This window comes from Buteo buteo, chromosome 10 (assembly GCF_964188355.1).
Source record: "Buteo buteo chromosome 10, bButBut1.hap1.1, whole genome shotgun sequence".
NCBI lineage: Eukaryota > Metazoa > Chordata > Aves > Accipitriformes > Accipitridae > Buteo > Buteo buteo.
Window position 1 is genome coordinate 6,956,714 of NC_134180.1, and position 25,475 is coordinate 6,982,188.

The 25,475-nt window shown below is 48.2% G+C and overlaps 1 protein-coding gene across 2 annotated transcripts in view; it reads right to left on the reverse strand.

The window, feature by feature from the left end:
- Positions 1-538: 538 nt before the first annotated feature.
- Positions 539-25,475, reverse strand: part of TEDC1 (tubulin epsilon and delta complex 1) — a 92,530-nt gene continuing 67,593 nt past the window's right edge. The window contains exons 8-10 of one of the 2 annotated variants that reach the window (XR_012651966.1): positions 16,753-17,197; positions 5,451-5,554; positions 539-4,051 (exon numbers count right to left, since the gene is read on the reverse strand). Coding sequence is in view for 1 of the 2 variants with exons in the window: in XM_075038379.1 (XP_074894480.1) it covers positions 16,838-17,197 (360 nt within the window). In the remaining variant the exon portion in view is untranslated. Of the gene's footprint in view, positions 4,052-5,450; positions 5,555-15,950; positions 17,198-25,475 lie in introns of those variants that run through there. The other variant, XM_075038379.1, reaches the window with a different exon arrangement.

Sequence of the window (25,475 nt, forward strand, 5' to 3'; positions counted from 1 at the left end):
CTTAAAGTTATAGCCAAACAAACACAAAGTGGGATACCCCCCCCCCAAAAAGCAGCTTTAAATAGAGACTTCATTTCATCTGGATGTCTCATTCCAGTAAAATCTTATCTGCAAGTTTCAGGGCTGCCTGGGAAATCTTGCTGCCTCACCAGGGAAAAGGATATTTAAAAAGGATTAAATCTGACAGTCTTATGCCAAAAGTGGATTTTTAAGACATAAGCAAAGATTCAAGAGGAAAAGGTTAGTGGGCTGTTGAAAACACAACTGCATTTAGGCTAATAAAGCTTAATTTCTAGTTTGATATTAACAGACTGAATGTGATGAGCCACGCTGACTGCTGGGCTCAGGTACTAATGAAGGCAGGAAGATGCTGCGGCAGTGATGGGAAGGGAGGGGAGCCAGAGCCCCCCCCTTTCAGCACAGACTCCCACCAGGCCACTCACCCACCCACCCACCACCCCCCCAAAGGCTGCTGAGGTCCTGGGTGAGCAGCAAGCACATTACGGGGCTAACAACAGCAGGGTCATGAAAGCAGGCGGTAAGGAAGGGTTGGCTGGTGTCACGACCCAGACTGGACAGACCAGGGAGTCGTGTTTAATTCGAAATTCCCTCAGGCTAAATGAAGGTGAAATGACACCAAATGATCAGTTAAAGATTTTATTCATGACAGAAGCAAACAGAACTGGGGAGGCGTGGTAGTAGGTGGCAGGGTTTCTCACAACAGGAATTGGGAAAAGACTACTTCTGTAAACCGTGTAACCATATACATCAATTCAGGGAATAAGGAGATCCCTCCCGTTGAGTCCCGAGGTTCCGAGCAGAACCCCTTGCTTTCCAGACTCCTCCTCAGAGAAGGGCCCAGGGGCGGCTGGACCCACTCTTAGTCTCAGACTTGGTCAACGGTTTATATCTTGAAATGGATGAGGTGTAGGGACTGTGGAAAAGGAAAAGGAAAGAGAGAAGAAGACAGAGAGAGAAAAAGGAAGAGGGAAAGATTTCACCGGTCCTGGGTCCAGCGTTGGTTCAGTCAGCTGAGGGGTCCAGTCCCGGTGGGCTCGCACAACCGGGGCTTCAGTTTGCGTCCTTTTATCATCCTTGCCCCTCCTTCGGGCGGGCACCCGAACTCCTCAGGTTAATGAGCAGCTTGTGAGCCTTTGGGCTTGGGGGTCATTTGGGGAGTAACTTCTCCTTCCCCGCAGACGTGGCCGTTGTTTGATCTTTGTATCAGAACAGCTTATCAGAACAGGGAGCTGCGTACCCTCCAGCACGCCCTCCCCCTCCTGTTGCTGATGTCTGAGCTGATGGGCTTTTCCCCTTGATTCCTTGCTGTGCAGGGTTTGTCTTCAAGCAGAACTTGCCCCACCACAATGTTTGAGACAGTAACTCTTTCAGTCTCTCACAGCTGGTATATTTAGACCCCCAGAGGCGAGAGAAGATTTGACCTGAATTTAAAGTATATTAGACATCAAAGAGCCCCCTTCTCCTTCTAGGTGGGAGGTCTCGCTTTTTGCCCCATCCCACAGGAAAACTCGTGCATCAATTAGGGCTCAGCTCACCCTACAGCTATGGAGTAATTCAAATCAATCAAACACATCGGCTCCTTAGCCATTGAGGCTTGCTCCAATTAGTTTCAGCTTTAAAATAGAGCAAGTAAGATATAAATTCTGTTTCACAAAGCTCCCGTCTATATTTCTCCCCAAATATTGAAATGACATTTCTGCCTACTGAAAATAGGACCTTGGAAAAGACTCTCTGGATAGTTCATTTGCTGGAAAAAGAATTGACAGCCCAATTAATCTCGCAGCCTGCGACTTTTAAAAGAGGGCTGTCAGGGTAGGTGCTCTGGGATGAGAGCAAGAGAGGCTGGATAAATATGACAGGATGCTGCTGTCCCAGAGACGTTAAACCTCTCCCCGGTGCCTTGCACCATGCCCCAGTCTGCCCACCAGTCTATACCAGATGGCATAACTGCCCAGGCATCTGTGGGCTGCCCCGAGCTCAGATCCGGATCCGTGTCCCTTTGTGCACAGCTGCCATGGACGTGGCTGACGGGACGGGGACCAGTGTCCCTGACCCAAATCTGCTCCTAGTTCACCCAGCACAGCGCAGCCACCAAGCTGGGGGAAGCCGAGCCGAGCCGAGCCATGCCATACCACGCTGCAGACGCACCAGTGCTGTCGGTCAAGGCTGCTGTCCCACACAGGGCACCCACAGCCAGCACAGAAAAGGCCCCTAAAAAGAAAATGCTTTGCTTCCCATTTTCCTTTCCAGCTAACCATCTCCCTATGCGATCGCTCATCCCCTTCGCAACTGATGCTCTCCAGACATTCACCTCTTGTTTCCACCGCGGACAAGCCCGTGGCTGGGCAATTTGTGCACGGTGAACTCCTTACCCCAGCCCTCCGTTGGCTGCAAACACAGACCTCCCTTGCAAAATAACTCGACGTGCGCTTGTGAAAGGGCAGCCGCCACTGCGCAGCTCAGCCCCACCGAACAAGCCCACCAAACCCCTGCCCGCGGCAGCTGCAGCTCTCCAAGGCCGGGTCTCCATCACACGTCTGCTCCCCCCCCAAGCCTGGATTTAGGGGCGCAGGTCACACCGCCGCGCCTGGCACCGTGTCAGCCGTGCTTTAGGGAGGTTTGGGTGGAGGGAGGCGGTGATGGCTTTGCAGGCAGCTGGACGTGTCTGCGACCTTACTGGGTAACAAACCATCCCTGCACTTCCCACACAAATGATAGAATCAGCCTTTCAGTCCTTTTTAGAGCGTTAATTACCTTGTTTCTCATTTTTATTATTATTATTCTCTTCTCTACAGGTATAGAAACACCTCGGGCTATCAGGTACTGTTGTAGCAACAGCTTAAAGCCTCTCCGACTCCTGCACGTGATCTTTGCCACGCAAAAGGCCTCAGCTGGGTATCAATTTCCTTGGCCCCATCTCTAAGTGCCAGAATAAACAGCAGCGCTTTCATGCCGTTTTGTTCTTGCTGCTATCTCCTGATCTGCAGATTGAACACATCATCCTGTCTTCTCCTAGCCTTGATCCCGAGGCTGGATTAATGGGATTAACTTCCAGTTTTCCTTACAACCTTTCTTCCAAGAGCTGACTTAAATAACATGCAGGGATGTCCCTCAGCATCCTGCGCTGCACCCCGGCAGGCACCAGCATCCCCTCGCATCCTTCCCTGGCAGCAGTTTCCGAGCCAGAAGATGCCCAAGAGGACAGGATGGTCCAAAACCCAATGGCATAAATGCTGCTGAGGCAGGATTGCTGTGACCTGAGCCATGTCAAGTCCCATCGAGAGCCTGGCTGCAATTCCTGGGAGCTGCCTCCTGCCCCCCCCGCCTGCTCTCAGCCTTTTTCTAAATTCACCGGGAAACGGAGCAGCTCATTCCAATGCAGACCAAAAATTCCCACCGCGGCCCACACCGCAAACGAGTTAGACCTCTGCACTGCCCCTAACGCACAGGAAAATTGCTTTTCGACTCTGCGCTAACAAAAAGCAGCCGTGCATCACTTACCAATATCGAGTCCGTTTATAAAAACATGTTTTTGCTCCGCTCTAATTGCTTCAAATGAAGCAATTGCATTATGCTCCCTCCCTTCATTGTACCTCGTCGACAGACGCTCTCCACCAGCTCGCTAAGTTTGCCCTCAACATGAATTAGGTCTCAATGCTCAGGCAGTGGAAAAGTGGCCGCCCTGCCTGTCATACCTTGCTGGGATGCAAACAGGCTCTCACAGGTTTCCCAAACTCCTAATGCAGGCTGGCAGCAGGGGATCAGGAACCGAGCAGGCTGGGCACAGCTCCTCTTCCAGCTTCCTTAACTTTGGCAAGAGATAGACCGGACAGACCTTCTCTGTGAAGCAGGGATGCTGCCACGCTCCTTCGCTCACTCTCGGCTCCTAACCGGGGCTTTTGGTGCTGTTTCTGCATCCTGAGGCTCAGCCTGGCTCTGCTCCCATCCCGGCACGTTTCCAGGTACCCGGGGGATACCTGGAGTCTTGCAAACTCCGGACAGAAGTTGTCACTTCAGCGCTAACCTAGCACTTAGGGTGAAAAGCAGAATAAATAGCCTTATTGAGCTGGCACACTTAAATACGATACAAGTTAGGCCATAACTCACCTGACCTTGTATTCCACATCATTTCTAATGACATTTGTCATTAATAAGCAGCTTGTCACTTCCCCCTGCTCTCCGGCTGGCGCTGCAGAGCACAGGGCGTCCCTCCTGCAGGCATTTACACCTGGGAGACTCTCCCCTTCCGTGGGCAATGGCACTGCTCTGGGTTTATTCCCTCTCCTGCCATAGTTTTCCCCGTGCAACATTTAGCAGCTAGCAAATGACACAGGACCGAAGGGAGCGGGACCCTTCTGCTTTGGGATGGCCATGTGCCACCAAGTCCGGGCCAACAAGCAGAGGGACTCACAGCTTCTCCAGGGACAGCACCACCGGGGATGGAGCTGAGCCTGCGCTTTGCTGCGGAAGAGCCGTGCGAAGGGGCACGAGGGCTGCGGCACTGGCAGCGTCGGCACTGCTGGTGCGATGGCTCGGAAACCTCCGGGCTTTGGCTTGGGACTGGTTGCTCTCCCGCGTTCCCCATGCCACAGCTCCTGGGCGGACGCACAATCCTCCTGCCTGCCTCAGGAATCTGGCCATTGCCATGGAAACGGCGGTGACATCAGGCACTGCTAACGTTACTCCAATGACTAATTGCGTTACGAACGGCAAGCCAAATTCTTGAAACAATTCCCAGTCCCCAGAGATCTGTACCTAACATCCCAGGCACCTGCCAAAATGTATCCTTCACCCGCAGGGATGCCAGGCAGGGCTGGAGGAGGACAGCTGGGGACCCTCGCCCAGGCTTGGATGAGGGGCTCTTGAGGCTCCAGCCCACTCTTACTTTGAATCCTAATTTTCTGGGGCTCCTCAAGAGCTGTTTTGTACCTGTTTGAGCTGCCCAGGTAGTGCCTCGAGGGCTGCTCTCACTGGCATCTTGCTGCAGCGGGGCTGGTGCCACCATGGCTGCCCGGTGTGCAGGAGGAGATGCTGCACAGCCAGGACGGGACCCCAGGCATGGTGACCATGGACTGGCGGCACAAACAGCCAGGCTTCTTTATTTCCCCCCAGCTTTGTTAAATTTAGCAATTTCCCCCAAATTTTTAAGGGCAGCCTGGCCACCTTCCGCCCTGTTGCTGCGGCAGGGAGGAGCATCGTACCCGGAGCCATCCTACAACACAGTGAGTGTCTGGGCTGGGGCTTGCTGGTAATCCCCTCAGTACATCATTTCAGAGATGTCATCAGACTTCAGAAAAAGGTAAAACTCTGGGGAGAAGGCACTTTGCCACAACAGCTGATGTGAAAAGCAGTCATGGGGTTAGCTGTTCAACTATTCTGCTTTTAATTGACAAATACTATAAAAAAGGCCCCAGTCAGAGACAACTCACGGGATGGGACGATGAAACTCTTGCTCACAGCAGACAGCAGCCATGTGCAGGGCTGACTGCTTGTGGACTCCTTTTCTCGGTAATCTGCTGGATCCTGGAGCCATCTGAAAAAAACCAGCCCTGCTTGTTTATTCATTTATATATTTTAAATCCCTTCTTTAAGATAACATGATAGCTTATTGCATCAGCAATTTATAAGTCCTGGCTCCCTACAGCATCCTAGCTGTTTATGGCTCTGTATTATTTACTGCCTGACACTGAAATAAGAAACGTTATGAAAATAGGTTAAGGAATTATTCACTCCCTCCAGATGCAGCCTGAAATGCACCGGTGTTCACATCCCTCTAATGTATTTAACCCTCCATTGCCCAACCTGTAGGCAGGGCAGTAGCGGTTCCTTTCTCCCCCCAGCCCCCACGCTCCCGTCGCATCCTCCTCCAGGCCCTCAAGGACAGCGGGAGCAGGCGCTGTGCGTAATCATGTTAGTTAGTGGAAGACACTGATTTCACCCTTGCACCACTCTAGGAAGCATTAATTACAGCAGAAGGCACCGCTAACGCAGAGGCATTCCTCCCTGTGCCTGAGACCTTGGTGATGTCCAGCCACTGGGGAGGATGGTTGGTACGCCAGTATTTAGGAATTATCGCGGTATGTTCTTAAAGGGCTCCACGAATACATTTAGCACAGCAGCTCTACTCATAAATCCCCACCCATCACAAAATGTTAGTCCTTCCTAGAGCGGTGTCCTTTAAGTTAAGGCCAGACCGGTCATTTTTTTTTCACCAACAAATAAAAAAATTATTATTTCACTTTTTTGTTGGTGGTGGGTTTTTTCCTACACAAAAGTGCACTTTCTCATGCTGGACAGAAACACGGGTTTCCCCGCGGGCTGCCGGGGGCTCGGGCTGCAGACCAGGCGAACCGAACCGGCTGCGGCCAACGGTGGCAGGGAGCCTGCATCAGCTCTTCCCCATTAATAGGCTCATTTAGGCAGCCGTTCCCCGCAGCGCCCATTAACACACATGAGAGAGTGCCCGGAGGTGAGAGCTTCACTAATCAAATGTGCTATTAAGATCCTAATCCATTTCATTAGCCCGTTTCATTTGACACTTAGTGAGGCTCTGAGATGCTCTGTGTAACGGCGACCAAGGCACAGGGCCTGTCCTGGGGAAAAATAATCCTTTTCATTAGACCCGTAATTCCCTTTTATCCTTTATTAGTTTATTTCTAAAGCCAAAGGGCACTGGGGATGTGCAGCTCTGGCAGAGATGCCGTGGATTTTCCCTTCGTGTGTGTGTGTCACCACGCGGTGTGTAAGACCGGGAGGGATGCGCAGACAGCAGCAATACCTGTGGTTGTTTGTCCCTGTCCCGTCCCCCCCAAAAAGCCATAGGCCACCTGATTATTTGATTACATATTACATACTACTGGACCATATTTTGAGGATGTTATCTAGAAGACCCTCCACTGAATATTTTGGAGACTGAAATGATTTAAATACTTCAGCCCCATCTGAAATAATTTCTGATTTCTTTCTTCCTTTGATTGGTAGCCACGTGAGATGGTCTCAAAGGTCAGCAGAGAGGTGGGATGCAGAATTGAATACAGATTGTTCAGGAGGCTGAGAAACCCGGGAGCTAAACTTGCACCAATGTGTTAGGCAGATCAGCTGACACTACTTAATTTTCAGTACACATCCTGTATCACCTCTTCAAAATAAATGAACATGACGATGCGTGACTCTGCCTGGGAACCGTACATGACCATGGGGATTTTGTGCGTGGGGAAAGGTCTTAAGTTATCAGATAAACAGGTCTTAAGTTATCAAATAAGCATTCCTAAATATGTGGACTTCCCACACAGAAACACACTTGAAACTGCATTAAACCTTCATACCAGTAAAGAACTATTTAATGAAATACTAATTTTGTGAATATAATATTCACCTCAAGGACTAGCTTGTGGCAGTTCTTCAGTAACAGCTGGGGAAAAGACATCTCGCTGAAATGCTCCCACTGAGCAAAGCTGAAACGTTTCAACCACAGGTTTAGCAAGCTCCTACCTGAAAGTAACCTTCTCCCTGGGGGCCTGAGGGTTATTTGGGAGCAGCCCCATGTGCCAGCAGCCTTCCAGGCCACCCAGCTCACCCCTGAGGGTCGCTGCCAGCTGCTGCCTGGCAGGAGAAGGGGACGAGCTGGCCACAGCTGGGCTGGGCAGCAGCTCGGTCCTCACTGGGTCGGGCTGGGAGAGCACGAAGCAGGTGGGTGCAGCCCAGGAGCACCCTGTACCGTTCTCCCCTGGCCACACAGCCCCACTAGCAGAGCCCCCGGGTCCGTCCGGCTTCGCCTTGCTCAAGAACACATCATTGCCCTCGGTCCAGGACCGCAGCACCTCGGTTTCCGTTCCCCAAGCAACGTGCGAAAGGAGAGGAGGTGCAGCCTGGGGATGTCCTCCTGGCTTTTTCTCGCTGGGGTCGCTACTTGAGATGGGGAAACGGGGAGAGGCCCTGTCCTCACAGCCAGAGGTGGCAATGGAGGGGACGAGTGGCAGCCAGAGCATCTCTTACAGCGGGACTCTTAGGGGGACTTGGGCCCTTTTGATAATTTGTTAGCATACAGAGTCCCTGCAGCCAAAACAGCAAAATCCCTGTTTCTTTCTCTGTTCTAACCCATTTCTTTTGAGACAAACAATCTCTGAGCAATTGATGCAAAAAAAATATTTTAAAAAGCATCTTTGCCCTTAGAAATTCAATCCCATCTGCTCCCTCAGCATTGCCTGGGGCATTTGCCTCCCCCTGAGCAGTGAGCGGAGGAGAGGCAGCTCCCACCCACGCTCGCCGGGACCCCCAGGCTGCCGCTTCAAAGCGCTCCGGGGGTGGGGGGGTCCCGGGAAGGCGGCTCCATCACGGGCACCGTGGTGTTCCGTAGGGTGCCTGCCAGAAAAAAACGAAGCTCAAAGCTGTGTGCCACATTGCTGTGCTTGGAAAAATGGTGCTGAGAGAGGGGAGCGATCTGCGGCGCTGCTGGTGGGGAGGGCAGGTGGGTGGCAGGGAGCTGCCGGGGGGGCTCCAGACCCACCAGTGCTGCCCTTGGCGATACAGCCCAGGGCATGGCTAGCTGGGGCTCGTGTTCAAGAGCAGCAGCAACGTAGGCGGTAACGCTGAGCTGTAGCTGAAACTGGAGGGAATATCCCCACCGGCTCCCTCAGCGCAGGCTCGGAGCACCCCACATCAGCTCCTCACGGCACGATCACGTTAAGCAGCGCCGTGGCAGCACCGGGAACCTTCAGCCTCAGGTTTTCTCTTCAAGTGTAGAAGAGACACATCTTTTTTCTAAAACGCACCATCATCTCCAAACAAAACTAAAAACAGGCAAGCAAAAAAATCCCTGCTCAGCAGTGAGACTATAAATCACTCCCTTTCCTATCCCTGCTGCTGGCCACAGAGGCTGGAGTGTGGCCGTGGCTGGTGGGCAGAGGCACACCCTTGCAGAAAGCACGCTCTCCAACCCCCTAGGCTCTGCAATTTTCTCCCTGGGAAGTTTCACAGCCCTGTGAGCCCGTCCCCACGGCAGCTCCCAGGGGAGCAGCATTAAGAGCTGTGCACCCCCACGGCAGGACTGGCCGCAGCGGCACGTCCCCGCAGCATCCTCGCAGCGATGCCGTCCCTCCCCGCTGCAGTCCTGCCCTTCCCATCCTACAGCCCCCTCTTTCCCCACAGCACTTACGGCCCAAATCACGGCCATCTGGTTTTCCGCGGGAACGCAGGTTTGTGCCCTTCCCGCGCCGCGAGTCGCTCTCCCCCTGCCCGGCCACGGCCACGCAACGGAGGCGCAGACCCTGAGCGCGTCAATGAAAAGCTCTTCTTGACTTAGTGATATGAATTACGGCGTGATATAAAGGCCTATTAAAGGCTGCTTTCTAGAACAAATGCTGCCCCCGTGGCTAATCAGCAGAGTATTTCCTTCATTGAGAGACAAAATTAATATCGTTGTTTGGCAGATGCAACGATGCCAAGTAAATAACTTGCAATCGAGCTTTATTGTTATGATGCCTTTTGTTGCTGGTCTTGGCCTCGAGAGGGTGGCAATGAAAAAGGGAGAATACAAATGGAAACCTGTAAGAACCTGAAATAAATGCGTGTCCTGAAACTGCGGGGAGCCAGAGATTAATAGGGGACGTCAATGTGCACGGCGCAGCCTGGCCACGCTGCCCCGTCCCCCGCTGTGGTACCCAGCAGGCAGGGGGACGGGCACGCAGCCTTGGCCAGGACGTCTCCCCCAGCCCCACAGGAGGGACCCTTGGCTGTGGGCTTTACAGTGTTATTTTCATTTTTAAAAGAGATTAGTAAAGAGAGAAGACACTATGTCAGCACCATGAAAGCTGGCGTTAATCAAGGGTGATAGCGTGGTCTCCTCACGGGTGGTTAGCATTGGAAAATACATATTAGCATTTTTAATATTAATCAGTATAAGCAGGAAAAATCCTTTAAAAAAACCTAATTGGAAAGCTCATTTACTTAGAGGACCAGAATGAAATAATATCACATCTCAGGGCCGGGAAGCATTCACACAGAGTGAACTTGCAGCTCGTCCGCACCTCACATGTCCAGGCTCTTCCCACACCTGATGCGGGGACCCTCTCCTCCCAGCTCACATCAGGGGCTAATCCTGTTCCAGGAGTCACAAACGTCTCATGCCAAACACGGGATGAACTGCGCTTCAGAGCTTACTGCCAGCCTAAGGCTTCTTCCAGCTCCCTGCTGAGCCCGCGGCAGGAGCGGGCATTTTACAGCATTAACGGTGCAACCTGGAGAAGCCAAATCATTACAGGGGCCTGATGCTGGCGAGTGATGGGGCTGGGCCAGCCCACGAGGCAGCGATTTCTGTGCTTACGGCAAACGCACTGGCTTTTACCTGCCTTTCCTCCCTCCCTGGCAAGGGATGCAAGGGGGCTGCAGCAGCAGAATAGGGGGCTGGGAGACCCACCAGCTCCCCTGCTATGCTCCATGGCCAACCCGGTTCAACAGGGAGCCTTCACGTAAAAGCATCCCCAGAAAAACTCTGCCTGCCCCCTTTCCATGGCCAGACCCCTCATGCCCTGCATCCTCCTGGGACCCGGCTGTTAGCACAGCCCAGGCACCCATCAGCGTGCGGCCCAGGGAAACTGCAAATCCCACTTGGAGGACAAGAGGCAGGCGTGATTAAGCAAAATCCTTTACTTGACCCCTCAAATGCGGGAGAATATTTTGCTAGCTGAACAGTCGGAACAACAGCAAATACCAGCTTTTTAGCTCAGATTTGTATTTGCAACATAAAGGGCATTTGGTGGTTCCTGCAAGACAAGCCCAAGGGCAGGCAGGGTCCTGCCGCATTGGTTCACCCCCCACATCCCGCTCCCTCCGGGAGCTCCGGTCGTGCTCCACTGAGCCATTCAGTCCTTCCAGAGGTTTGGCAGCTCTGCTCCCTCCAGAGCGGCCATGGGCTGCTGCAAGGCAAAGGAGGCGTCTTGCAAAAACAACCAGGCTGCATTAATAAGGTCAGATGGGAGAAGGAGAGCATTAGTAGGGGCTGAGAGCCTGCTTTGACAGCTACCCTAGCAAATTCCTTGTTTGCTTGTCTTTGAGGCAGTCAGCCACGCTAGAAAGCTAACGCTCAAATATTTCTTAGCTGTACTTAATGCTAAATCAAAGCATGAGCCACCAAGAGAGCAGGGCTCCCTGCCAGCCCGGCTGCCCACCCAGACCAGGCTGGCTGCTGGGGCCGTGCCTCTCCCTCCCTCCCTGCTGCCCATTTCAGCCCCCCAAAGCCACAGGGGGTCGCTTTCCCCAGCTGCTGGGGGCTGCCCGAGGTACAAACATCTACCCTGGGGTCCTGCAGGACTGAAGAGAGGTCAGCCCTCTGCCTCCCACTTTAAAAGGGTGAAACAAATAAGAGCCAAGGGGCAAGGAAAGGTCAAACTTGGGGTAACTTGGCTTACAAAAATGCTTGCACTCCCTTTACTCACATTCAGTGTGTAAACGGACCTGCACAAGGAGTATTTCTTGGTGAGCAAAGGGCTCTCCAGCCCTGCAGAAGAAAGCAAACCAGCAGGACTGGATGCAGACTCTTAAGATTCATGCTGGGAAATAAGGTGGGACAGTTAACAGTGAAGGTACCTGACTGCTACAGCTCCTTGGCTTAGCGGGGCACGGCTGCCTTGTCACTGGGGGATGATGGTGCAAGACTGGCAGAGTCGTTCCTACGCACAAAGTCCATTGGACCCAGAAGCTGGGGCTGGGACGGGAACCCCCAGCCAGGGCCAGGAGTCTGCACTACACGAGACTGGATGCTGGCACGGTCCCTGTGGGCTGCACACCTCCGTTTTCCTTGTCACCCATTTCAGAGCAGTTGGGGAACAAAACCCCTTAGGGATAGGGATCTGGCTATGGGATAGGGATCTGGCCATGGCCCGGCGGCTGGGACACAGGGCAGGTAGGACGAGAATCTTCCTTGCCTGGAGCCTACAGGACACTGGCCTCAAGGGCTTGGGCTGTCAGTCGAGGAGCAGCGGTTCTGGCAGGCTGCATCACACGAGCTGTTGGCTCCAGGAGGCAAAGGATAAGGGTGAAAGACCCGAGGCTCTCACTGCAAGTGGCTGAGAGAGAGTTTGACCCTCAGGCATGTGTTAACACCCGCTGAGCAGCGTGTACCACGCTGCCACACACACATGCTCACACCAACTGCTACCAGCTCATCCTCCTGCAGGAGCTGGTGGAGGAATCCCACAGGGAAACCAAAACACTCTAGGCTGGAAATCACTACTCCCAGCAGCTCTTATTTTTAAACATAGGTTGCAGCCCTTATTTACCAGCAGGCGCAATGTTGTCAGGAGCAGTGACTGCAGATGCCTCGCTTGCCTTTTCCAAAGTAAACCTCCTGTTTTGACTGCAAGCTGATTGATGCTCAGTTATTTGGGGAGGAATATTTCTAGCTACACAGTACGAGCCAGAGTTATCAGGCAATGAAGTATTTATGGCCAATCCCATTTTCCTAGCAAGATGTTTGGAAAGAAGCACCAGTTACATCAGAAAAACCGGTTAAACCGTGCTCTTCTATAAACACCTCCACGCTGGCCCACCAGAAACTACACATACAGAAGTCCTGTAAAAGCTTCTCTTAAGGCTACGCTTAGAAGCAATCCATCACCAGAGAGAGCGTGGTTTAAACGCAGCAGCAGTAATTCCGCCTGTCTTCAGTGAAGCATTACCTGAGCGTGAAGCAAAAGGCCATGTGCTCCCAACCCTGCAGAGGGTCAGCTGCTACGGGGGCTTCCTGCGGACAGGCTTTGCTGGGAGCTCTCACCAGGTGAACATCTGGGACGGCTCTTCACTGCCTGACCCTTGTCAGGTGTACCCCACAACCATGTTCAGCATCTCTGGTGGGTGCTGATTTAACCCTGCTTTCCCGCTTTTCCAGCACGGGCCATCACCTCTACTACGCTCCTCTCTTCCCGAGATCACTTAGAAACCCTGGATGCAAACCCAAACTAAAGTAACTCCCTTTAAGATGCACCAACAGGGAGAACTTCTGCTGCAGCCTCTTCAAAAAAAACTAAACAAAACAAACCCTGCTGCCTATTCCATATGTTAGGGCAGCATCACCACCAGCCTTTCCCCACCACTTGAGTTTAGCAACCAGTTGCACACAACGTGCAACTCGCTCTCGACCAGCTTCTCCAGCCGATACCCACCCTTCTCTGTTCAACTCCATCAACAATTTTAGGGCAGGTTCCTGCTTTCACAAGGAAATGTACAGCCAGCGTGGTGACATGGCAAAGGATAAACCACTTAACAGCTTGTAGCTCTGCTTGTCAGTCTGTAGTGGGTTGTTTACAACACTCTCCAATTTCTGTGAAGTAATACTTAACATTTACTGAGCAGGCTTGAGCCGATGGATGAAATGTACTGCTTGAGTCATCTTCCGCCTGTCGCAGCATCTGCCAGAGACCAACCAGTCATTTGGTTGCTGGTTGCCACACGTCTCCCAGGGCAGCCGTTCCCCCTTCTACAGCATCTTTGAGTGCTGACACAGGGCCAAGCCCCAGTGACCGAGAAGGTCATTGCAGCCTTTAAAACCAGTGGGCTGTGATGGTGGGTGAGAGAAGTCAGCCTAAACAAGGAAAGGAAAACACTTCAAATGACACGGTAATGGTATGAGGTGACAAACATCTATTTGTTCCTAGGCTAGATCCCATTAAGCGTGACTGCAATCACCCAGTTCACTTTCCTGCCCTCACTGCAGCTGGTGTTAATCCAGGGATAATTTTCTTAGGCTTTTAAGTGGTGTTTCTCATACAGCATCTCCCTGCAGTACTGGAGAGACAGCTGATGCCTCGCCAAGCTCACGAGGATTGGAAAGCATCTGTATTTCAGATGCATCGATATGCCTCAAAAGCAGTCAAAAGTTGCAACCAGTCACTGAGGCACGACCACAGCTCAGTCCTTTTGTGTCCAACTCCCGCAGAGGTGCTGTGATTTTTAAAAAGCAGCCTTCACAGAAAAAACACCCTCTAAAATTTGGTGCGTGAGAGTGCCAAGCCCTTAAAGTACCTCCTGCTTTGTGCTCTCTCCGTGCTGGTGCTGAGAATGGGGGCAAAGGAAAGAGGGGGCTGCAGGGATTGGTTTTAAAACCACTGCCAGCTCAAAACACCCCGCTGACCTTCAACGGGGACTGCAAAATATCTGCTCTGGTTTAAACTGCTAATTGGTACCTGAAACAAAAGGCAGTGGGAAACTGGTGCCAGAAAATAAAAACTATACTTGCCTATGCTCTTTGCACGAGGCGTCTGAAGTGCACAATGCCAGTGCAGCAACAAGGGTGGAAAGGCGATCTTTTAAGCTGCTTTTAGCTGTAGCCCCTCTCAATATACATGCCAGGACAAGCAGCTCCAGCTCCAACCCGTTGGCTCTCCTGACAGCCTCCCATATGGCCACCTCGGTACAGCGATTTGTGTCATGTGGCAAATGCAGCTGTCTGCGATCCACTGTAGGCACTTTAATACATCACACACATATATACAGACATACTGAGCACCATCATTTTTACGTTCCACCAGAGAGAAAAATAATTCTTCAGGGTCAAGCAGGGGAAAGGCGCTGCCAGTTGTGGTCTCTGCTGAAACGGGATCCTTGGATGAACACTGAAGCACACTGCACTAAGTACTGTGCAGTGACAAATATTTGATACTAGGAAATAAGTCATCCCATGAGTGACTACTGTCAGTTTAAGTGGACAGCAGCATAATACATTGTGGCACTCAGCATTAAGCCAACCCCAATAAGCCACAGCAAGGCATGAGCTAGACCTGTACTTGAATCTGAGTGCTCTCGCCATGCTCAAGACTATTTGCCCACTCTGCTGAAAATCCCAGGAGAACAAAAGAGCTTTTGAGGGCAATGTTTTAAACCTAAATGTGATGCAGTATGAAAATTCCCTTATATAAAAGCTGAAGGAGTATATAAAATGCTCAGAGAGCGCTAGACTGGTGCTGCCACTCTTGTTAGTTCTAGGATATACTGTTTCTTCCACATTCATGAATAATTTTATCTGAAACCTGTGTCTGAACAAGTCCTCTTGTGCATTGAATTTTAGCAGCCCTGAAGCCAACACCCTCCCAAAGTTGTACCAGCTTGAAACAGTTCAGTGCTTGGTACCCTGCACCCACAGAGATGGTTTGAAAAGTAGAACACTGTGGATTGGCTTTTTAAGGACGGGGCTATTCTTCTAAGAGCAGCAGCCTGGGGCCACCTGCCTAGGCTAGGTGGGGTTTTATAGCCTGCTGGGGTTTTATACTCCAGAACTATTGTTTGTCACCCCCAGTGCCAGCTGACGGCAGGCCGGTTGTGACTGACAGCCTCGGTCAATGCACACAAACACCCCGCTCCCGGCGGCTGTCCCATCTCTGTAGGGTTGACTGGAGTTGAGGTCTCTAGCTGAGAACTAAACCTCTCACCAGCCTTGCTCAAGCTTGGACCTTGGACAAGCCACCAGGTCCACGCAGAGGAAAGGCTGTCTGAAATTTGGCCTGTATTAAACTGAACTTGCATACTCCTGGCCTACCAGCAATGCTGCGTTCAACTGGGTGAAACCAGGGCAAACCAGCCCTCCCCATGTGGCCCTCCACTGACGTTTGTATTGCCACTCACTTCTGCAAAAAATACATGAGACCAACACGGGTGGCACAGATGAGCAGGGTCTGGAAGCATCTGAAGTTTACTTGGTGCAGCAGAAACCAGGAGACCTGAGCCTTGTCCACCCACTCCCACCTGCACATGGTCTCCCTGCAGAGCAGCAATCGTACTGATGCCTGGAAAGAGGTCCTTAAAGGTTCCTCACATTTGGCTGCTGAGTGAGCCAAGAGCAGCTGGTAATCAGCGACACCACCGAGCTGGGGTAGACGACAGAAATCCAGACGGAGGAAAGCCCAGCACTCATAGCAATTCATAAATGAAAAGTAAACCGGTTTTTTAAAATTTATTTATTCCTGAAAGTGTACAACTAGAATATAAAAATACTCCTTGGTGAAAGCAAAACAGAAAAGGGTAGGAAATGAATGCCAAGTGAAAAACATTTGCATGTTCCAGGGGAAGAACCCTCCAGAGACAGAGCTTGGAGACTCCTCAAGCTTGGAAGTTAAGGTCATATTTCTATTTTACAGAAACTTCCTATAACAGATCCGTAAGTCATCTCATTGTAACTCATAACTCGGTAGAATGGGTTTCTAGTTTGTTCTCTTTGAGAACCCAATTACTTCAAGTGCATCACACCAGTAAATGAAATCAGTGTGCTGCTTTATTTATTATTAGGCATTTGTTTTTCCTTATGGTGACTGGATTACAGCTGCCACAAATATGCAAACCAGCTGAATTAAAACAGCACACTTTCTTGAACATTTCCCATCTCTCTAAGCCTTGGTACTTTGCATGTTCTCCAATACCTGGATTTTTCTGACTAATGAACTCTTCGATTTGCTGAAAATATTGAATGCAATTAGTACTTCAATGTGCAGCCTCAATATATGCTGTGCCTAGCAGCTGAGCACTATAAAAGAGCCCAGTGCTTGGCAGAAGAACTAGAAATCCGAAAGATAAAAGGGAGATTTACACACACTCCACCAGGGCCTGCTGCAGAATTTAATTGGCAAGGTTAGCAATAAAGGGGCTGCAGAGAGAACCACCAAGGTTATGGCCCCAGTGCAAGTCACAAAGCAGTAACAAGTTATGATTCCCAGGCTTAAAAATTAGAAATTACATTTGGTTCCTCACCTCGCACTCCCCCATGCCAAGCTGCACAATGTGTTCTGATCAAGTCAGTCTGTTCCTTTGCTCTTCTCAGTCCAGCTTTATCTCTTCAAGGGGAGATACAAATCACTCCATCCAACCCTTCTGCAATTTCATCCAGCCTCTGCCTGCACTCTTCCTGCAGCTGCTTCAGCTCTCTCTCCAGGCTGGCCTCTCTCATCTGCAGTTCTCTGATCACCTCTGTAGCACTAACAGCTGAAACAGGCTCCTTGGATACAGACCTACCAAAGCCCATTTTGCTGGCAGGATGTTTGCTTCTGAACACCAGTCTGCATGAACCATGCAATTGGGGTTTTTTTGGAGCACAAAGGTGTGTAAGATTTAGCAGTTTTAGTTCAACACTTTCCTGTATCTTTCTAGCAGTGGCAGAGAACTCCTCCTTCTGTAGTTCTTCCTCTTTTGTTTTCACCTGTAGAGGAAAGAAAAAAGGGAGGGGGAAGAGTATGGTAGATTTCTGTGAAAAAATCCTCCTGCCAGGAAACACCACAAAATGTCATGTTTGGATTAGGATGTACCAAAGAGAAGAGAGCCAACTGTGAGTGTAAACCTAAGTGCGTGGCAGTAAAAACTGAAGCTAACATGTGCTTTCTATCAGGTAGCAGCCCCAGCGACCAAAAAGCTGCCTGTAGTCATTTGTTTGCAGCCCCTCCACTGATGACTAATACACAAGGGCTCTGCATGCTTCCCTCTTACTGAGGAGTGGGTGGTTTGACTTCAGAGCAAAGTGCATGGAGCAAAAAAGGAGACCCAGCAGAGTGACCTTCATCACCGTTGTGCTTTAAGCCACCATGTTGTCATAACAGATTAATTGCCTCGTGACTAACAGTATTATTTCAGTTTGCAAATGCTTTCTGTACTGGGCAATGCTAAAAAGTAGGGACGACAACTGTGAGCTAGAAATTCCTTAATTCTCAATTCTCATTATGGGGTAACAAATAGGAAAAGGAAAATAATGGATCAGAGACAAAGAAGTAGAGGCTAAGACCAAAATTAGTACCAGGCAGCACACTTTCACTGAAGATAGGCCCAATAAAACAAAGCTTTTCTTGTGACAGAATCACAGAATGGATGATAAAAGCAATTGTATATACTGGGATTTCTCCAAAGCATTTGATTTAATGTTCTCTAACAATTTGATTTGAAGAACTTGCAAGATGATAATTGCCTTGCCAATTTTACTTTACCAGTGGATTAAACATGAATTCAGTGACTCATCTCAAAATGTAGCTGTCAGTGGGGAAACATCCATAAGAAGAGGTACCCTGCTAAGCCCTTCAGGGAAACAGTTCTTGGTCCAATGGCATCTTCTGTTTCTGCTACAGCAACAAGCTGCCAAATCAGCTCAGCCAAAAAGCAGCAAAGTTTCAGAAAAGCGATGTTGCCTCTGCAACCTGCACAAATCCCAGAGCTCTCTTGGAATTTGTGCGCAGTTCCAGAGTTCATGCTACAAAAAAACACAGGGAAACAGAGAGTCGAATTGGAAGGCAGGTCACCCAATGACTCGCAGCCCAGAAAACAAGCCCTATAGTATGAAACTTCAAGAGCTTAAACTATCCCATTCATGGAGACAGACATATAATTTCGTTTAGATCCTAAAAGAAAGTGGAAAAGAAAGTGGCGAGAGACCAGACTTTGCTGACGAAGCCATAGGAAGATCAAATGGATGAAAATTTGAGTTAGATATTCAGCTTCAGAATAAGACATTGTTTCCTACTGTGAGAATAATGAACCATGAAATGCTTCATTGCAGCTCCAGGGATGAATCCATTGGCCAAAGCTCAGCTCAGGTCAAGCTCAGTGCTAATGACACCAGCCTTTCCAGCCTTGAAACTGCTCAGCAACCCCTCCCTTCCCTGGCCACGTGTGAAGCTGAACAACTCCTTGGGGTTTTAAACCTGCAGATCGACATTAAGATATTGGTATCTCACATATTAGGGCTTTGACAAGTTCCCTGTAAAGTCAGGCATATTTTGGCATCTCTCTGAGGCACTGATCTCTCTGAGATCAGTCAGAGCTCAAAGGAGCACCAGCTGCAAGGACAAGAGTCCTAACGTAGCAAAGTCCCCCCTGCCTTTGCCACTGCCAAGCTACAAGCGCTCAGGGTCAAACCAGCTGCCGTATCTGGAGAAAAAAGGATTTTTTCCATAGATCAGTAGGGAGGGTTTCATTACTGAAACAAATTCAGAAGCTTTTGACATAGAGGGGCTCGGATTACATTCTCTCACAGCAAGAAACAAGGCACGCACAAGGGCTTCAGTCACAGTTAAACTTCCCCACTGACACCAACTTCACCAGGAATTCACTCACTTATCCCAAGTCCTTCACCACAGTATCTTCGTGACCTTTACAGCCAAGTAATTAATCCTCTCCATAGTCTTCTGATGTGTTATTCTCTCCCCCCCCCCCACTCAAAAGAGATTAAGAAAATAAATCAAATCAGAAAAGGAGTAAATTTCTCTGAATTTTTCCTAACACGTTAAAGGCTTTATTGATGCAGAACCATCTGTTAAAGGAGACCTCTATTGATTAAGGCATTTGAATAGAGTTGAAGCCAAGAGAAGTCTATCTTTGCCCTTGTCCAAGAACCAAGGGTCCCTCTTTATCATAATCCCCAAGGAATCCCAGGACATCTCTTGCTGTTGGCTAAAAGAATATCCGAGGTCCAATTCTCTAACACCTCTTTAGAAAAAACAAAGCTGAAAAAATAAATTCAATGCTATCCGGTCTCCCCACTGCCAATGAATAAATGGAAAATGATGTTTGCACAAAGTGGCTTTAACACTGGAATCCAAGTTGGGAAAAATTTCCTGTTACTTACAAAGAACAAAATCACTCAGCAAACAGAGCCCACAAAATGTTATTTATTTATTGCATTAAACTCAGGCACAATACTATTAGGGCTGTATAAAAGTATTCCTAATGAAACATAAGTTTTCATACTCTCTACTGGCCAAAATTGGAGAATTTTTTTTTCCATTGTGCAAGGCACATTGATGGAAGAGCATGCTCCTCTCAGCACTAAGTGCTTTGAGTTTTAACTCATAGCAATAGCAGGAATAGGAATTACTATACTGAAGCAGGCGCAGCTGTAAGGACAAGGACAACAGCCTAACTGTAAGAGCAGTCAGGGAAGCAGTAGTATAACAAATTCTGACATCCAAGTATCAGAAGGGCACTGCACATGCTATCTTCTGTAAAGAGGACCAATATTTCCTGGGACAACATTAGATAAATTTAACAGTGGGAATTCAAAATAATGAATATTAAATAAGAGAACAAGTTTAGGAAAGCACTATTTATTTCATATCAGCACTATCTGAAGCTGGAAAGCTAGCTCAAATTCTTTTTTGCACTGTTCTTCCCAGTAAGCTCTGCAACCATATGTATGTCCACAAATACTCTTGTTGCGGTTTGTAGATTTCAATAGCTAAAAATCTCTGAGGGTTACTGTCAAGTAATATTCTTTACTCTTCACATCCTGAACGCTTGTGAAAATACTCAATAACCTCCTCCTGTACGATTAATTGATGCTCTTTAACAGCTTGCCGTCTCCCATTAGTCAGCACACAATGATTATTCTACACTGCAAAACAATCTCAGCAGACCACTTTGTATTAAACAAACATACTGTAAAAGATTAGGAGCTGCAGCATTTTGTGCCTGCCCATCTCTATCCCATAGCTCTGCCTTTCAGTCTCAATCTACCAGCTGGAAGTTGAATTCCCAATTAGGCATGTAGTGCTGTCTGACAACTGCTGCACATCCTCTCCAAATAAATGCAACACCATGATAATCATCGTTTCCACTTCTACAGAGCCAACCTCATCCCAAAGGGACCCGGTGCATTTTGAGAAAAGCCGCACCAAACATACAGGGAATCAGCTGATGAGGAATGAACATTTTCAAACTGACACATATCCCGCTCTGCAGTGAGTACTGATCTGGTTAGCTGTTCACAACAGCACAACAGAGCAGTCACTCACAAACACTGTAACTAAGTCCATGGAAGCACGCTGTCCCTCTGCACGCTCCAGGGTCAACGTACCCTACCAGGTTTCACACTCCCAAGACCATGATAAGGTGGCAGGAACCTCCCATGGCACCAAGCATCCTCACCAGCCCTACAAGGGCTGCAGATGGACAGATGCCATAAATGTACAATGAGGCAAGTACTCCTGCTGGGTTCCTTCTAGCTCTTCACTTCATGTCACCGACCGCTGTTTGGGACAGGATAGTGGCCAAACTGCCCCAACTGCTCCTAGATGGTTTCCTTTAAAATAACTTAAGTCTTCCAAAAGACTACCATAGGTTTTCAAAAGGTATTAAAAACTAAAAGCTAAAGGGAAAACTATAATAATTTTCATGTTCTAAGGAGAAGCCAATGAACTAGTGTAGTTACAGATAGGAGTATTGCATCTTAGATCACAGACTGAAAAGGGACTGAAGTGACAGACAGCCTGTGCTGCCCTTCCCGAGCCTGGCACAGTGCAAAGGGTTGCAGTGTGCACAGACACTGCGGCCAGATTCATACACAGGAATACGCAAAAGAATAAGCACTAGAATAAAACATACCTCTTCAACGTCGGCTAGAGGGTGGGCAGAGACAGGTGGCCTCTAGTTCCTGACGTGGTGGAATTAAGCCAAGCGGGAAATCCATCAAATGTGGAAAGGATCTCCCATCTCCCCAGGGACAGCGCCATGACTGATGCTCTGCTCCCAAAAATGTTCAGGCTGAGGTCTGATTGAGGAAAATGGCCAAGCCAAAATAGAAGAGGGTGGGCCCAGTCCAGAGTTGGAAAGGGGCACATCCAAGGAACAGGCTGAGCAGGCAGCTTGGCTCAGTCCCCACCATGGTGGATTAACTTATGCACTGATGTGCAGGAGAGACTTCAAGCCTGCAAACACCTACGCACATGATTAACTTCCCTAGCATTTCCTCTTCCCTACGGTCTCTGAAATTTCTTCTAACCTAAGACACTACTGGCTGTCATTTTCATCCAGACAGCTATCTCTGCTATTTTCAGTCCTGGGTATCTTCTGGCTTTGAATAAATTTTATAGGGACGAGTTCTGCGGGCAAATCATAGAAAAGGTAATGTGTCACACATTTTAAATAAGCTGCCTTCCAGTTTCTTTGCATGTTCCACTGTTCTGAGGCCAGAACAGTAATACCCAGATTCACCTCCTCTGGACATGTTCTAATTTGTCATGTGGACAGTCCTAGTCTTTCAATTGCCCAACTGCTTAGATGACCTACACATTTAGCTCATTTGATCTCTCCTCAAAGAGGAGACCTTCCAGCCCTTCACAATTATTGCTGTGGTTTCCTCAGCTCCCTCACATTTGCCTGCACCTTGCTGGTAATGAGCTTCCCAGAGCTTTGTGTCTCATTCCACATGGCTCAGAAACATCCCCAAGAGGCTGATCTGTCTGAGTTTTAACAACTTGCTAATGAAAAGTGCAGTAAAAATGATGCACAAAATGGTTCTTTTTCTGCTAAAAAGCAAGCTGGATGTGAACTTATTTGGAGAGAATTTTACCAACATGCAAGACATCCCAAAGAGATGCTAAGAGATCTAGATAACCACATCACGTTACTTAAATCATTTTCAGTACTGACCTAACAAAAGTGACAATCTTCCAAATGCTGGAAGTCAACATTTCAGCTTGTTAAAACTTCACATGGCAACCTGAAAGCCTCAGAAAGCAAGTGAATGCTCTGCCTCTCAGTTACATACTTGAAGGAAGCCTCTAGCTAGAGATGAAGTTTAAAATGCAGCAGCAATGAAAGGTCCAAACATCTATTTCGAGGAAGAGAGTGGGGGAAGGCATAGGAGCATTTCCATTTTATGATCTCATTGTTGCCAGCTTCGAGGAAGAAGCAGCAAACCAAATTGTTGGAGCTCCTTTTGAAGTGGATGATAAAGACCCGAATCATGTCATTATTTTTAAATCACAATCTCTTCGTATTACTCTAGGAGTTTTGCAGAAATGGCTATAATAATGGTATTGTTCAGGAAAACAAACTGCACAAGCCTAGAAATGGCACATTTTCTGTCTCCAGTCCTATCTGTCCACTCATTCTCTCTTGTATTTCTCTTATGAATAGGGAGAAGACCCCATATGCATATAGCATGAAATACAAATTATTCTTGCCATTCTGTACAGATACTACAAACCACAATGCCTGCCTTTGCTGGAAAACACAGTGCAGCCTGCTCCTTTGTGCTCCGAGTCACAAGAAACAAATAGAAAAATCTCAGATCTTGTCTTTTCAGGTTGGAGAGTGAAAGGAAATTAGGAAATATGAATGGATGCAATATCCAAGCCACTAAGTCATACTGCCTTGCTATCAGGGCATAACCACCCAACACCTTTCATAAACTCATCTGGTTGCTCTGAAAACACCAAACAGCATTTGACTTGCAGAATTTTTTATTCCTAAAGGAAGCTCATTTTCGAGCTCTATTTTAAAGCTATCATGTCTGAGATAGCCCCCTGTACCTGGGGAGTTGAAAAATGTGAAGTGAAATATTACACACTTGGAAATGTATGATTAATGAGGGACCAGACTGCAGAAATAGGAAAGATCTGCCAGGTCAGCCAGTGCACTCACCTGCCTGGCTCCGAACAGCTCCCCAGCACATCACAATATCCCCAGCATGGGTACTGAGAGGCATTCCCCAGGTTAGAGGAGCAGCCCAGAGCTCCCAGTCTCCATGTATACTGAGCAGACTCTCATTCAACAGACATGCATCAATTATAGATAAAGATCTATAAGTAAAAAATGAAAGCGGGATAAGCATGGAGATACTGGCATCGCTCAGAGACTGCCAGCATAGATGCCGTGCAGAAATCCTGACAGCTGAGCACTGGAAATCAGGCATTGGAAATTAAGGCTAGTTTAGGAGTTTTCAGTTTCCAGACTGGAATCGAGATCATTCCAGGGGCTGAACCCTGCAAACACTTGCCTTTAATCAGTACAAGCCCGAATAACACTTTATAAATGATCATTATTTATACCTTTTGCTGTCTTACAGTTTATATCTGGTGTTTATTCCACCGCCACCTCTTCCCACCCCCCGAGAAAAACCTTGCAGAACTGCAATCCCAGCTGACAGTCTATCTGGGATGCAGAAAACAGGATAGAGAAGGATTTGCAGACTACTTTTAAGAAAGCCCTCCTGGTCAGCACTGAAAAACCAGCACCAAGTACAAAAGGAAAGACAGCGAAAGGAAATAATAAGCAAAAGCATCAATAACATAGAAGGGGGAAGAGCAGAGTCCACTGTAAGCATAACAGAGAGATCTGGAAGTATTAAATAAAAGTGCAATACAATAAAAACAGTCACAGGGATCCCACAATTCCTACCCACAACCTCTTTGTGCTCCTATACAAGAATTTCCTGGCTATACAATACACATTCTGCACCTTGCTGCACACAGAGCAGCGCTGAAAAACATGCACCATGGTCTGTCTGTGAAAGAAGGTGCTCAGGCAGAGTTCATCTCAAACATCATTAGAGGTATCAAGAACTGAACAAGCCAACACCGTTGCTCTCCATGTTTGTCACCGTTTTCTGTACAGAACAGTTATGAATAACCCAAGTGTTTTGTGTGGTTGTGTGTCCCCAAAAGCATAAAGCGTTTTTCATGCATAAGCAGGGTGAGGGCTTTACACTTCTTTAACAATAAACAAATAATAATTTGGCTAAGGGGGGCAGTTACTTTTAACAAAAATGTTTGCCTTTTTTTTTTTTTTTTTTAAACAATCATGGCTAAGTGTATAACAAATGCCTGCCTTCCTTAGCTATAGACAGTGACCCATTCAGCCTCAGAGAAGCAAAGAAAGGCACCATTTCAAGGGATGCTGTGAATGCATAAGTAATAGAAAATCAAATCCTGCAGCTCCTGCTTCTGGGAAAAATTATGGAGCAGGGGGGGACAGGACCCTGCAGAGCCTATGAAGTTCAAACGTTTGCTGAACAGCGCCTTCCAGGAAAATCAGATCCCCAACCTTCAGAAAAACATCTGAGGGCATTTGCTGCTTGTACAAAAAACCCCACAAGTTAAAGCAAAAGCAGTATCTGCAATCAGCTGTTCTGGAAACACTACAACACTGAGTAAGCAGGTGTTTTACTATAAAAAAACCCCATTACTCTAATTTCAAATTCATGTCTTACAGTAACTTGCCCAAATGTAATTTCAAACCTCTAAGAAAGTTATAGAGTTAGTACTGCAGTTCTATAAAACTTGTCTTATTGAATCAAGCTTCTTTGCTGTAAGCTTTCAAGGTTTTTAATTTTCTGCAGCAATTTCTACACACTGAAGAGTAACCAGTTAAAAACGCTGGAAACCATCATTTTCTATTGTAATAGCTGAACACTTCCCACACTGTCCTGCCTCAATGAGGTTTCTTTCTTCTTGTGAGATCCTTGATTGTACACAAAGAGACCTGATGTTCTTCTGAAATAGCTTATTTAATACCAATGCTCATGCATTTATGGATTTAAAGTCATAATAAACTGTTTGATTAGTCTAACCTACCACAAAGCACAGGCTACAGTATCTCACCTAGTAATTTCTGCAATGTTCTACTACATTTTGGTAAGTTACAGGATCTCTTCTATCAACATATACTTTTTGTTTTTTAAACACAGGCTCCAGCAGATCAAGAAACTACCTTAT